The sequence below is a fragment of the Rhincodon typus genome, chromosome 15 (assembly GCF_021869965.1).
Source record: "Rhincodon typus isolate 14 chromosome 15, sRhiTyp1.1, whole genome shotgun sequence".
Taxonomy (NCBI): domain Eukaryota; kingdom Metazoa; phylum Chordata; class Chondrichthyes; order Orectolobiformes; family Rhincodontidae; genus Rhincodon; species Rhincodon typus.
This window is the reverse complement of record NC_063346.1, coordinates 47,589,032-47,604,450: the sequence shown is the minus strand read 5'-3', so window position 1 is coordinate 47,604,450 and position 15,419 is coordinate 47,589,032. Positions and strand designations below refer to the sequence as shown.

At 39.2% G+C, this 15,419-nt stretch overlaps 1 protein-coding gene across 2 annotated transcripts in view; it reads left to right on the top strand.

Moving 5' to 3' along the window:
• Window positions 1–12,947, top strand: part of LOC109917994 (sodium/hydrogen exchanger 5-like) — a 229,057-nt gene extending 216,110 nt beyond the window's left edge. Inside the window, exons 15-17 of one of the 2 annotated variants that reach the window (XM_048605597.1) lie at window positions 1,302–1,439; window positions 3,016–3,217; window positions 9,298–9,408. In XM_048605597.1, the coding sequence (XP_048461554.1) occupies window positions 1,302–1,439; window positions 3,016–3,217; window positions 9,298–9,301 (344 nt within the window). In that variant the 3' untranslated portion in view covers window positions 9,302–9,408. Of the gene's footprint in view, window positions 1–1,301; window positions 1,440–3,015; window positions 3,218–9,297 lie in introns of both variants that reach the window. The other variant, XM_048605598.1, reaches the window with a different exon arrangement.
• The last annotated feature ends 2,472 nt before the right edge of the window (window positions 12,948–15,419 follow it).

Here is a 15,419-nt window from a genome sequence, read left to right as displayed (position 1 = left end):
TCTTCCTTTCTAATAGGCACAGAAAAGCACAGGGTTACAATTTCAATAGCTGACTAAGAAGATATTCTTGATGTCTTACTACAGATAGCAACTTCTAACTGAACTCGAAGAGCATCAGTGATTAATTTGATTCTTACCTCATTTGCTATCTGCACTAATTCATTTTCTAGCCTGGGCTTCAGTATCACAGTCAGGGCTGAAATCCTTTGCCTGGTTCTTTCTTTGTAGCTCACTAGTGCTGAAGCCAATTCCTCTCACCAAACCTCGCTGAGATAATTTGATAATCTTCCAATCTTCAGATTGTCAGTGTTGAGATGTACGACCAAAGATACACATTAGAACCGGTGAAAGTCCCAACATGCTAATCTCTATGAATATTGAGCAAGAGGTCTGAACTTCTGATGGGCAAGTCTCCTAATCCAGAGGGTGCTCCGATTCTGAGTTACTTGAAGATTTCAGTAATTCTGCATTGTTCACCTACATAGCTACCCAGGAAATGTTAGACAGAAAAATCCTACTCTAATTCCTGGGCAACTACATAACTGATCCCCCACATTGTCTTGTTGACAAACTCTTGACCCACCCCCAACAACTACCCCTCCCCATCCAATCTGACCAACCTCTATCACCTGACTAGCCCAACCGTGCCATGATCTGACCAACTCCTACCCTGGATCCCCCTCCCAATCAGGCCTGAATACCACCTAGCTTCTCACTCACTCCACCTTACCCACCCTACCCACCTCAACTGTCTGTTAATCGACTCATTCACATCAGCTGCCTACTCACTGATATTCACACTAGTTATTTAAACTTACCACAAGGCAGCTAGCTAGTGTTGTTAAATAAGGAATCCTCTTCTTCTGCACTGATTCTCCTCGCAGGTGTCTGTATGGATTTCTGTGCTGAGGGACTTGTCTGCATCAGAAATTTAAACATAACTGGGAAAGTGCACAATTCTCTGACTGATCAGTGATGGATGCAATTGCTGTTGCTTTAATCGGAAGGTTTGAGCCAACATGCCACATCTAGCATCTTCCCAATCCTATGGCTTAACTCTAGCACAGCTGATACATTTACCCACTTAACCAGACATGAGACTGAGCAGTAGCACAGAGCTGAGGTAATGTTTTACTGAAACATGTGGTAGTTAAGGTCCACTGTTTGTAAAGTTTACCTGAAGTCCTGTCATCCTCAATCAGCTTGTGTGCACGTGAATGAATGGATTTTAGATTCTTCCTTATTTAACACTAAAATACAGACCACTGGAGCTGCTAAAACTTTCTTTCCATTGCTCCTAGTGCCAGTTTTTGTAGAAGTTGACTCGGAAGATGAAGAAAAGGATAAATCTATGAAGATGAAAGAACAGGAGGATGACGAGGGCATCACTTTTATGGCAAGAACAGTGAATGACAATTTACAAGAAAGGAAAATTTCAGGTACAAAATGGATTTGCAAAGCAAATTGGACCTTTCAGTCCAGATCATTATCAGGAATCAGAGAAAGTATCAGGGAAGCTGTAAATGGCTGAAATATTCAGCAAAGATTGGGATGGCAAAGCTCCTGCCAAAACAAACAGAAAGGGGGAGCTCACCAATGTGGACTGCCACGAGGGTGGTGAGCAGGTTGGCAAATGTGGCAGATGAGGGAAGAAAGAGGTTAAGCTCAAAGGAAACTTTGAGGAGCCAATGGGATTACTCAAGCTTTCCCTGCATGGCCTCTAGAGATGCTGGAATTAGCATTTACTATGAAGACAACAGCTCTTGATTCCTTTTAATGCCAGGCTTTCTGATCCCTGGAAAAATAGTGAATTTTGAATCATGTTCCTAGATTAACAGTGGGTGCCCAATTTAAACATGTCCTACCTGTCAAAGCCATAGCATTCATATTCACCGCCATAAAATATGGCACTCCATGCTTGGGCAGTATGGGAGCACATTCCCTTTATTTTATTTTCCGTGTTACTTACCCTGTAATTTCCCTTACTCTACAATTCTTTTATCCCTTGTGGGAATGTGATGTAAAGACCTCGTTATTAGCAAGTGTGATTTCTGCTACTAATGAATTAAAGAGTCAAATTTGCCCAAAATAATGATTAGGGAGATTTATGTTATGCGCCCATACTAAGCATTCAGATCATCTCCAAAAATAATGTGGTTACTACATCAATAACTGAAAACGCTTGCTAAGAGAGAATAAGTTGAAGTCACTATTCATACGTCCTGTTCATATGTCTGCAAGGATTTTGTTGCCATGCTTAAGATTTTCCAATATCCCCCCAGAATGGGGACAGGGGATATTTCTAATTGCACCGTGTAATTCAAAATAAATACACAAGATTTTGTTGCACCTTGTGAACAGAAAAAAAAACTTCACCAAGATCTGTTTCAGAATAACCATAAAAACGTAAAAAGTGCCAGTTGCCCTTTCTCCTAAATTCCATTCAAAAATATAAGTTTTTTTCAATTTTTGAATTGTCAATTGTCCCCTACCATACCATGATCTTCATGTTTGAAGTTGAACCACATGGTCCGTAAACGCAACTTAGAAACAGTACAGTAGAAGTTCCTCATATTTGATCATTTCCTCATTAAGCTCTGTTTTCCCAGTGGTGGTAACTAAATACTGCTGGCAGTAGCCAGACTTTCCAACAGCCGAAAGCAGCAGCAAATTACTTTTTAAAAAGTTTCCAATTCTTGTATTAACCAGGTCTAAACAAAATTGGATAGTGGGCCCACACTAGTGGCCTAGTGAAAGGTGATACCAACCTTGTATTTGAATTCTATCTTTCCCTCTACCTTTGCAACTGAGAGCAGAAACAACACAATTACCAACCATTTGAATCTGCAGTAAAAGTTGCTCAATGCTCTGTACCTCTTATACCACTACTGGCAATTAATCTTCAATGTTTGTTTTATTTTAAATTGAGAAATAAGCAATCCCATATTTTGCCTGTCCATCTTCTTTTTTCTGGCGTTGTGAAACTCTTTTGAGGATAATTCAGTCTTGTTTCAGTCACTAGCCACACCAGTGATGGCAATGAATCGGAGGTTTTCAAGAAGGAACCCCCTTGGAAATATCAGAATGATGAACCCATCCTATCACAGAGTGCTCAACAAGTGCGACCCAGCCTCGTTCATCTTCACAAGATAAGAACTAATTCAACAGATTCACAATTGTCCACTGAATCAAAAGAGCAACAGTCAGCAGATCAACAGTAAATAATGCAATTATGAATTATTTTCCCCTGCTAAGGCTCAACTATCTTCACCTCCTTCCTTTTCTGCAATCTGGAGCTCCTTCTGCTTTTCTTCCTCAACTATCTTTTGTGGAGCAGCAAAAATATGATACATTCTAAGACATTTCAATTACACTCTATACTAATATCCATTTAAAAAGTAGAATATTTTACTATTTAATTTCCAATGGTTGCAACTTTTTTTGAATCAGGCTATTGCATGAAAAAAAAACAACCTGAACTTCAAAACAGATTAAGCTGAAAGCTATGTATTTGGATTCTTTGAATATCCTGCTAGTGGTGTAAAATTTGCAAAAGAAAGATTGTTATTTTCACGACAAGCTAGTTTCACCAAACTGAAGACTTTTCTAGACTTGTTAGCAGTTGGTGGGAAGTATGTATTCAGTTTTTCATTCTGCTTTTTAAAACAGTTGCATTTTAAATACACAACGAGATTTAATAATAGGCTGAGGCGAAAGTTACACACCCACATTTGGACTAATACAAACTATTTTTGGGTGCATATTGGCCCAAAACGCAGAGATATATTTTGGACTTTGGGCCCAGGTCTGGCACCTGAATATCACCTGCAGCAGGCCATCTTACGCCCCTTTGAGTACAAACCAGTTGCCGTATAACTGAAGTACAGTATGAAGTTGTAATTTTAAAGTGTTGTTGTTGTATACAATCATCTTAATGTAGGAGAAGAAACTGGATTTACAAGTGCACTCATTGACAAATACCTTTGAGGCAGTGAAAATATTTCCACTTCAGCCTACTGAGGTATGAAATATTGCTGTGAACAGGGATTCTCGTGACAATTTTGAGGTCAGATGTGAGCAGCAGCACTGAGGGCGAAGAATCGTGCCAGTTGGAAAAGAGAGGGTGAACTATGGGAGGGTGTGTGAAAGGTGTCAGCATCAACTTGGGATTGAAGGGTGGGAAAGGATGGGCAATGCATAGGAGAACGAGGGAAAGGAAAGAAATGCAGAAAATGTCACTATGAACCAGGAAGGAAGTGTTGCTTATGGGGTAAAAATGCCTGTATGACTGAAGAGAAAGGCAGAGATGAAGGGTGCATTTGTTAACAGAGGAGGGTAAGACCATACTGCTGACATGCTTATAGGGTTGCCAGATGCTGACGATCCCTTTACCTACAATGAAGCCCTGAGGAAGAACAGCACAGGAAATGACCAGGGGAAGACTCCAGGTGACCCCATTTTCAGTGATTCCTGTAGGCTGCTTTGGTGATGATGGAAAAGATCCGCTTCCCCAGAAATGGGAGGAGGAGATGGGCCTTGTAGATTCCAGCAAAAATGGACAGTGTTCGCAGAGGAGGACATTAATGATGGGATGGTACCTGGAACTCGGCAGCAGTGTGGCAAAAGGGTGAATGCCTGTATGTTTTCAGCCAAGATGAGCTCACCAGATTAAGCTTTACAAGTCTTACAGCCTTACAAGTCACTTGGCGTCCATGTGAGTTTGGTATAAAGGATATGCCCAGCCATGGCAGTAGCTAGGCAGCAGCATTGCCTGGCAGAGGCATTGCAACCTGTCTGTGGAATGCCATGGTGCATGTGAGTTGACTCTTGCATGGCCTCATGCCACAGACATTGGATGCCTACTACCTACCTTTGGGCTCAGTTCAACCTCAACCATGGCACATGTATCGGTGACCACCTCCCTGAGAGACACAGCCTTTTACTGACACTACTGCTGTAACATTTGCAGGAAGCTGAGCTTCCAATTGTAGGTGCTGTCTGATGGCTAACCTCATCTGTCCACAAGACATCTGGGTACCATTGGCTGGGCCAGCAGTTATGGCCCATTCCTAATTTTCCTTCAGAGCAAATGAGCGGAGATCTTGAAACACTGTGGTAACGTGCTATTGGCACACCCACAGTGCTGTCAGGAATGGAGTACCAGGAATGTGACTCAGCAAAACTGAAGGAATAGCAATACATTTCCAAGTCAGGATGGTGTGTGGCTTGAAGGGGAACTTGCAGGTGGTGGAAGTGTTCCTATGTGTCTGCTTCCCATGTGGGTGGTATGGGCTGGGTGGTTGGAGGGTGCTAAGGAAGCATTCCTCCCAGAAGTTGAAACTTCTGTTGGTCCTCAGATTGCTGTAGTCTCAGTGCCTTTGGTCTCTGATGCTCCTGAGAAATCCAGCTCCCAAATATGTAGTTAACGCAGCCCAGGCTAAATTGATGCCCTCAGTTTCCAGGACCTCTCACCCTGCTGTATTTACACCACTACTGCTTTTGAGTTGGCATTGAAGTAGAATGTCTCTGATGTGTTGTAGGTTTGTCCCGACTCCTGACTGCCAATGCTAGTGCTCACACTGTTTGGCCAAGGCATGCATTATGCTGCCATCTGGAGTCTTCCAGTCTATTGTCATAGTGCTTGTAAAACATGGTTCACGAGCTCCTTTTTGAGTTAGAAGCTTTTTCAAAGCTTTTGGTCACCGTTTGATGGTTTCCTAGGTTAATTTGGATGCTGTTGGTTACAGAAACTGCTCAGATCTAAATCTGCTTAATTGTCCTGGGATTTCAGGTAAGAATCCTCAGTATTGCATTCGAACAGGAATTCCCACCTGCAGGATAGACTGAATGATCAGACATGAGCTTCAATTGAGGCAAGCAGAATGAAACAGTTCAAAGAGATCTGCTGGAGCAGGGGGTTCAGAAAATATTTGAGGATAGCCTCTGTCTCGGTGAATCGGGAAAGAAAGATAGAGGTAGAGGGAGCCTCTATGATGAAGGGAATTTCAGGATAGTGTGACTGTTCACAAACTTCTTGATGAAGTGACTGTCTAATGCATGCAAACAAATCCAAATCTCATTCATTTTCCAGTAATTCCAGTGTGGCACAGTGGCACAGTGGTTAGCACTGCTGCCTGACAGTGCTAGGGACCCAGGTTCAATTCCAGCCTCAGGTGACTGTCTGTGTGGAATCTGCACATTCTCCCTGTGTCTGCATGGGTTTCCTCTGGGTGTTCTGGTTTCCTCCCACAGTCCAAAGATGTACAGGTTAGGTGGATTGGCCATGTTAAATTGCCTGTAGTGTTCAGGGATGTGTAGTTTGGGTGGGATGCTCTGAGGTTCAGTGTAGACTTGTTGGGCCAAAGGGCCTGTTTCCACACTGTAGGGATTCTATAATTTGTTAAACTAAAAGAACAGTTTATATTGAAGCAGAGGTGCCTTGTCTATTCTGGGAGCTGAGGAGTGTAATAGACTGAATGGGTAATTGTTAACTAATGTTTAGTTTTTCCTTTAATGTAGCAACAACAAGATATTACATTTGAAGCTAAAAGAAGTTCCAGTGCAGAGGTATACAAGCTCTAAGTGAAGCTATAACTAATTAATTTGTGGCTTGTTTAATCCAGTTTTTGAAGCTTGTCAGTTATTTTCACAAAGCTTAAATAGAGGGTTCCCTCAAAAGCTGTTGCAAGTACAAAGTGGGAATTTGGTGAGTTAGAGGCCTTGGAGGGTTTCTTTTCTTCTACCTTTCTCAGCCTCCAGTAATTGGGCCCTATCCATGTGTTTTCTACTATACTAATTGTAATAAGTAGCTTTTAAAGTTACATGATGGCAGGTCAGCTCAGCCAAGTGGAGTGTACATGCTACAGTATGTGTTAAGTCATGAACACACCATATATCACAGATGAACAAATCTACAGTAAGTGAGTAATAGTGATGTGGGATTCCATAGTCAGGGGATCATACAGCATTTTTTGTGACTGCTGAATTGACTCCAGGATGGTATATTGCTACCTGGTGCCAAGGTAAAAGATTTGCCCAAGGGACATTCATCTGGGAAACAGTGATCTGCCAGAGATTATGGTCGATGCTAGTGCCGCTGACTTGGAAAGGCATGGGAACAAGATCCTGAAAGTAGATTTCACGGAAATAGGTAGGAGATTTAAAGGCAGGAACTCTAAAGCAGTAGCCTCAGCATTATTCCCAGTCCCATGTGCTAGCAAGTATAGGAATAGGAGAAGCTGATGTCATAGGATGGGCATCAGAATTCTGGGGCATTAGCCTAGTTTTTGGGAAGGTGGGATCTGCACATGCTGTGCAGTTTACACCTGATTGGGACCAGGATAAATATCTTTCCAGGGTCATTTGCTGTACCGTAGGAGAGGGTTGGGGAACAGTGTTAATTGAGGCAAAGGAAGAAGTAGTAGAGGTGCTGGCAATAATTTTCAATTCCTCTCTGGCCGCAGAAAAGGTGCCAGAGGACTGGGGGACAGCCAATGTAGTACTCCTATTCAAAGAGACAGCAAGGGATAAACCAGGAAACTACAAGCCAGTCAGTCCAACCCAAGTGGTGGGGAAACTATTGGAAGTAATTCTGAGGGACAGAATTAATCTGCATTTGAAGAGGCAGGGATTAATCAAGAATAGTCAGTTTGGTTTTCTTAAGGGCAGGTCATGTCTGACCAACTTGATTGAATTTTTTCAAGAGGTAACCAGATGTACAGATAAAATACACCATTTTTTAATATAAGAAAGCAACATTTGCCAGGGAACATCTCTGCAGTTGCACAAGAAGTGTGCCTGCCAGTGGAAGTCTTGAGAAGATGGGGGAGAGGCAGCATTTGGAAAAAAATAACAAGAGTTTCCTGTTTGTTACTTATGATATCACCATTGCAGATGTTGCGAATTGGTTTCTCACGACATGAAAACATTTCCTTATGGAGAGCAAAACTATGTGCATGGTCTACAAGAAGGCTGTCAATTGCAATTTCAGATAGGAGAAATCAGTTTTAACAATTCTACATCTGCACTTGCAATCTTAAGCTATTCATTTTCCTCGACTCATCATCAAGATCTTATTGTAAATCTTCCTTCAGGGTGTGAGTGCTTGTTCAAACAATGGGCCAGAATTTGCTGAGGCATTTTGCTCACCCTCCAACTTGCGAAATGTTTTGGAAATTTCTTAAGGTACAAGCAAATGACTGAAAACTGGGACCTCCCAGGTACTAGTGAATTGCAGGCCCAATGGTCTTACCTCTTTCACCAACTAGATACAATCATGAGAAAGAAATAAAGGAATGACAAACAAGGAAATAAGTTGAAGTACAGTCAAATTATATTAAAAAGAAAGAGAAATAAAGACAGATTAAGAGAAAGGAAGTGTAAAAGTGAAAACAAAATGTTTTAAAAACCACTAACAACAATTTGCCCCCTACAGGAATGGACTCCACACTCCAGTGTTCCTTTCTGGTCAGCATTGGTTGAACAGTATTCTTCTATTTCAGCTGTTCATTCAGCACTTTAACGTGAGCAATTCTGCTGCAAGTTGCCATGCTAGCAAGTATAGTGTCGCCAATAAAGGCCAATCAGCAGTGTCTTTTCTTACCCTCCAGAATGGGCATATTGCAAAGTTCAGCAGATTGATTATTCAGCTGCTTAGTCATGTCATAAACACTTCTTCCCTGATTGCAAAGTCCTGGAATGGGAATTGAATACAGAGCACTACCCAGTAGTGACACAAACCCTAACATTAAAAGGGTTAATTTGATAATAAATGCGCAAAGCATATGCTTCAAACTCAAGCTGAGTCAAGATGCTGTTTTCTGTGAGACTAACAAGTGGAGCAGCACAAATTGGACATAAGCTTATAGGGATTGCAGAACAGTTTACACGAAAATGACAACGTACATAATAAATCCACTGCTATTTTGCCATTAATGTAGCCGATGTATTACAAAATTTTCAGTTTATATTTTTTGAACTTACTCACATTTCTGAAACTCTTCAGTATTGCTAACAACCCAACTGTTTTATTCTCTTCTATTATCTTATATCAGTGTTGATCTGTCTGGAATCTCTTACTTGTTGAATATTTATTTTCTCCATGTTGACTTGTACTCTAAGACTATTACTTGTCATCTTATTAATGCCTTTACAACAAATCTTTACCGGTTTTACCATCAATGGCATTTTATTTATTTTGACAAAAAATTTCTATAGTAAAAATTCATTTTTTAAGAATGCCAATCAGAACCATTTTTAGTGTCTCAGCATGTATTTTATTAAATTTTATATCCACAGGTAATTTGGAATATCCTCAAAGCCCTAGCATTATCCCACCATCTCCTACTTCTGCTGAAAAAGAGCTTCCTTGGAAAGGTGATCAGGGTGAGCTTACAGCCTGTGTGTCTTCAGAAACCAACAAGATTGTGCCAATTGATTTGCAGTATGCTTGGAAGCATAGTACGGACAGCCTGGTTTCACCAACTGTATCTGACACAGTGTTTCAGCCAAAGACCTCGAACTTTATGCTGGATGAACACACAACATCGGCTGCCCTGTTAGTGCCACGACATCCCATCCATTTCCAGTTTCCTGAAGCTTGTACAGCTGCTGAAAGAAGCGCTGATGAGGACACCATGGAGTCTATTCAGCAGCAGGAGCTGCAGCCCCTTATGTCTGCTGCAGGTGACAGCAGACAAGTTCCAGCTGCTGGCTTATTGAGTACCAGATGGCCTGCACCATTCCACAGACCGTCCTATGTCTCAGCTCTGAAATCTTTGGTTGCCTCAACGCAATGTAACATGAAACAATCTGAGAAGTCTGGTAATGTACAGACAAACCTCTAATTTTAATTAATTTAAGAAACATGAATTAAGATGAGCCATGATATTATAGTTTTGTAAATCACTTAATTTTATGTTATGAAAATATCAGAAAATCTTAATTATATAGTGCTTTTTAGAGAAGTGTAATTGGCTATGTTTAGCAAAGGAATGTGTACAGTATTCTGTTCTACTTGTGTGATCAACATTGTTCCCAACATTAATAAGTAAATTAAAATGTTTGATACAATCACTGCTAAGTTTGGAATGTTGGGAATTCCTTTGCGTGATTGCCCTGAATACAGAATTGAGTTTGTTTCCAATGCATTCCTATTATGGGCAGACATGAGCGTGAATTGTCAGGTAATAAGACAGTGACAGGGTGGAGTAAGCAAGAAACAGAAAGTGATCAACTATTTAATGATACAATAAGGAAAATTACTGCAGATGCTGGAAATCTGAAATAAAAACAGAAAGTGCTAGAGGAATTCAGCATGATTGGAAGCATCTGTGGAGAGAGAAACAGAGTTAATATTTTGAGTCCAATATGACTCTTCATCAGAACTGGAAGTCTCCGAAGCAATGGAAGGAATGTTGAGTTTCTCCAGCATTTTCTGTAACAATCTGGGGGAGTTAGCTCATCAATCTAGATGTACCACCCAAGGATGACCGACATGTAAAATCACTTTTTGAGGGAAGCATTTCTATAAAAATAAAAAAGAACATTGTAACAGAAAGTTAATTGTCCGTCCACCATTGTATTAGATACATTTTTGCAATGGGCAATTTGAAAGGGGTTTATGAGGCAATACTATAAAATAGTCATGTTGCATTTTAAGATTTGTATATAATCAAAGAGGATCCCACATTAAACTTTATGGCTATAAACCTCTGAAGACAGGAATCACAAAACACAATCAATCCACAGTCATTGCCTCCAATTCCAGTTTATTTAAATGATTGTGGTGTGCAGTATGCACCAAGCAGATAGTTGAGCAGCTGGGCACCTAGGCAGGGCATGCAAAATTGCGAGAATCTCTCACAGCTTCAAACCAACTTGCACCTCATAAAGAGGAGAGGCATTTTGATTGAAGTACATGCTAGAATAAACATTTAAAGTGATTTCGATGTGAGGTCGTCACAAGAATGGCATATTTTTACAGCAGAGTTCTTAAAATGTTCTGACACTTGGTTGAAAGCCTTGGTTGAAAAAAGAGTGGGAGAGGTGACCCTTATCCACAGGGGTCCTAGAGGATACCACACAAACTTATCAGAGTGGTGGGATTAGGTCATCATGTTAGTCAAAGACCTGAAGCTCTGGATGCAAAACCACTAAGAAGGTGAGTGAACACACAGAAATGGTCCAAAACAATGACATATTTTCAATGCCACATCCCACCAACAACACTAAAAGTGTAGAGCTACAGATAGTTGTGTTGGAGGCTCCAATTTCTTTTTGATACGAGGCTGCCGATAATTCGTTTCACTCTTATTGCCTACCATGGGCATATGTTAGAAAAATTTACAAGTTGATACACAGAATCCATTTGGCCACATTATATACGCATCTTCCTTGGCCTGGAATGGGACTTAACCTGGAATGGGACTTAACCTGGAGGTGCTGACTCAGAGACATTAACCATCACATCACAAGACATTCTTTGTGAAGCTTAGGTATAGAATAAAAGTTAATGTAAAAAAAAAATTATGTACAATGCTTTACATCTCAATTTACATATGCGAGCTAGTCAATGCAAAATTGAGGAGAATACTCACTTTTACCATGTTCCAGAAACTCCCACATTTCTTTTTTCTGTTGTATTGTATTGTGTTATATTCCTTATGTTATGTTGTAGCTCATGTAACGGGGTCTCTCAGTTATTCAATCAAAAGGAGTTGGGTTGCCTACATTTTTCCATTTGTGCCATTGTGAGCAATTAGTTTACGTTCTAGGACATCTTTTTCTTTTGCAGTGAACTGCATTACTTTAAGTATTGCTGTCTCACTGCATGTTATTCTCCAACACCAGTGTATCACAGAACAAGCTCTCTGAGTAAGTTTTTCCTGTGCCAATAACCAAAACAAATTGGAGGGTCGGAGCCACTGCAAAATGCAACATAGCCTCATCTCCCCACTCCGACTCCTGCACAATGTAGCTGTCATTGCAAAATTGGACTAAACTTAGAACATTTTTGAATTGCATGGAGACATTTTTGTATTGAAATGGTGTAATGAAATTATTTTATTTATTTTAATATTGAACAACATAAGGTCATTACATAATGATACAGTTTAAACTCAGGGTGGACAATTGTAAGTAGATTTATAAAAACCACAATTGTACATCATTTCAAATAACTGATTTAATACTAATATTGAAGCAAATAGTCATCAAGTTTTGCTTACGTTCTGATTGTAAAGTTTTAAGTCAACAATAATGATGATAATTTTTAAATTATTTACTCTGTATAATGGAACAGGCGATTTCATGGTCTAAGATGATGTGCAAAATGTAACATGGCAGACAAAATACATCTTAAACTAAGAATAGTTTATTCCTTCTGTTATTTCAATATGGTGTGTCTCCATGGAAATAAGCATATTTGGAACTAGAAAAACCTAATTCCTTTATAATTTACCAACTTCTTCACATGAAGTCTTCTTCCAATACTATCAAAGGATTACAGTTTGTAACAAATATGTAAAATAAAAATCCTGCCAAGCAATAACTAACGTGTGAAAATGAGAGATTAGAATGCCTCATAGAATGTGTAATTCAGTTATATGTGTAATATACAGAAGAATTTCAATTCTACTTCCCACATCCATGTAAAAGAGAAATTTTATATATTGACTTGCACCCAAAGAGACACAATCTAGTTCAAATAGTGTACATGGATTGCTAACATAGTTATGTGAAATTATTTATTGATATCTATGTAAAAAAGACTATGTGCGTTCATTTTGGAAGAGGTTCCATGGAATTTACTCCAAAACTGAATGTATTAAATAGCAGCTGTGCCCTCAGTGAACTTGTGCATTAGTTAACCTTTCTTCTCAAAACTTATTTTCAGTATCTACCCTTGCTTGATTTTTGGTAAAATTGTTTTATTTGTTTAAATTGATAATGCGTCACTATTTTGTCACATCTTATGAAAAATAAGCTAACTTGATTTACAAATAAATATGGTCACTGGTCAAAGTTTTGTTTCACGTTTGGACTTGCATTAAGCTGCAATGCAGAAACTCCAAGAGGCCGAAGAACAATTTGACAGTTTCTGTAGGCAAGTTTCACAAAATAGTGGACAGTGCCTGTTTTGCTTGTCCTGATCTGCACCACTCTATCAGTGACAGCAGCATATGAAGATTCTTATTTTTGTTTTATGTTATTTGTGGTGTTGATGTGATTAATAGCTTTATTTTGTGCTTTTGCACCTGAATGGAAACTGTCATCTGTATTGCAGTCAGCAGGAAATGAGAAGCATCTGCAACATAATGTATTCAATTAGCAGTGTGATGTCACAACACTGCACTGACCAGACACAAACATAACAAACAAGTTACGTTTTATCACGTCTTACCTATTTACTGTGCTGCAAATGCTGATTGCAGTGAAGCAGTCTTCTGCCAGATCCTCCATGCACTGAGTAGTTAGACATGCTGGCTGGTGTATGACTTTACCAAACCAGATTGTCTAAACAAATCGCAGCTTTGATTGCAGATCTGTGCTTTAGAGTATCAGAAATAAAGTTTCATCCTTCTTACTTAACAATAACCTTAAAGACACTCGTAACAGAGTGAAGGCTCAGCTCTGTCTCTATGCTAAGGTTTCTTGTTTAAGTAGCATGGCTGTAACTGGTTTCCTTTTTGGCAAACTTCTGTACATTTTCAGTCTGCACATATACATGTATAGAAAGGGGTTTGGGAGCATGCCTGTTTCTCATTTTTGCCTAACAAAATTGCACCCGTGAACATAATTCCAGTGGATTAGAGTGTTAATAAGTATTCAAAGCATGCAAAAAAGTTCCAGGTCAGGAAAGTCCATCAAACTAAAAAGGTTCTGAAAACTTAATAGGAAAGTTTTAATCTGCTGTGGGGAAACTGAATTTTTGCTTCTCAGTCAGTTAAGTTTCCTTGCTCTTCCCTCTAAAAGCTCTGGGCAGGCCTAAAAAAATCCACCCCTGTATCTGTACTATCAAACCCTGCTCCTTACAGAAATACTAGTTTTACATACCAACATTGCAAATTTATTTCAAAACTACTACAAGACTGCATAATTTATTTATAAAGATAGTCTGCTAAAAAAGGTGCGGTTAATTGTCTCAGCTGTTCTGGTATTAAACAGAAATGCACCCATTAAAAACATTGCTAAATTACACATTCATAAAATAAATACGTGTACAAATTGTGCTAGCTGGCCGCCAGTTATTTTCCTTAGACAAGTTTTCCTGCTTTGAGAAGAAATCTTGCAGCCATATGTATCTGTTAATTTGGATGATTTTTCATTTCGGGAGAATATGGTTAATTAAGGTAAGGGACTCAATTGTGGTAAGATGCACACTTGTAGCTCCAAGTGGTATAATTCTCAGGCATTAGAGCTACCATACAGTGAAGCCACCCTATTTCACTACCACAATACATCACCCCAATCTCAAAAGAGTTGCTTCTCCTGAACCAATATAGCAATTTCCTTTCTTGTAGCAGCCATTATTGTGCAGTTCATTACCAAGTTGCTATATTAGCATTACTTAATTAACAATTTTATGCTAGTAGATCATATTCAGCAAGATTCCAGTCAAGGGTGTACAATTTTATTCACTTAGTACCTACTTATCAATTGAGTTAACTCCCATTTCAGTACTGGGACGCTTTTGAATCCAAGCTTTAGTATAAAAGGATCCAAATTATCAATCTTTTGTTCCAACAATTTATGTAATTCTGAATCAGACGAATACATAAACAGGTGGAAATGGCAAATGAAATTTGTTGCAAAGCACTGTGCTCAGGAAAGATCAACGGACAACACTCATACGTCATGAATAGTTTTGAAATAGTTTAAGATGAAATTTGAAAGCATCTTGGTTGATCAATTGATAATAATTGTCAATATATAGATAATGAATATATTCAAACAATGCAGAGTGATAATCACCGAGACCAATACATTGGTGGATTATGCAACTTAAGTAATAGGTGTAAGGTCACAGGAAGTTGAGGCTTAAGTGTTGGAAGCAGTGCAAAGAAGAATCATGAGAGATTCTTAGAATCAGAGCTCTGAGTTACAAAAGAAGCCTAGACATAAAGGAAGCATCTGAAAGGTGAATTTATAGAAACCCATAAGATAATAAACCAAATACAAAAGTTACCTCCAGAACAAGAGCCCTCAGGTTCAAAACAATAAATTTATGAATAATATCAGGAACATTTTCTTATGACACATAATAATGAATACTCAGTAATCAGAACACGAAGATAATACTATGTTGGCAAAACCCTTGAATCAGTTAAGAACCAGTTGTTTGCTCTAATGGAGACTGTATTTTAATTCTGTATGTATAGGCTTGCCTTATTCGTACTTATCTTCTAATGCTATAAATA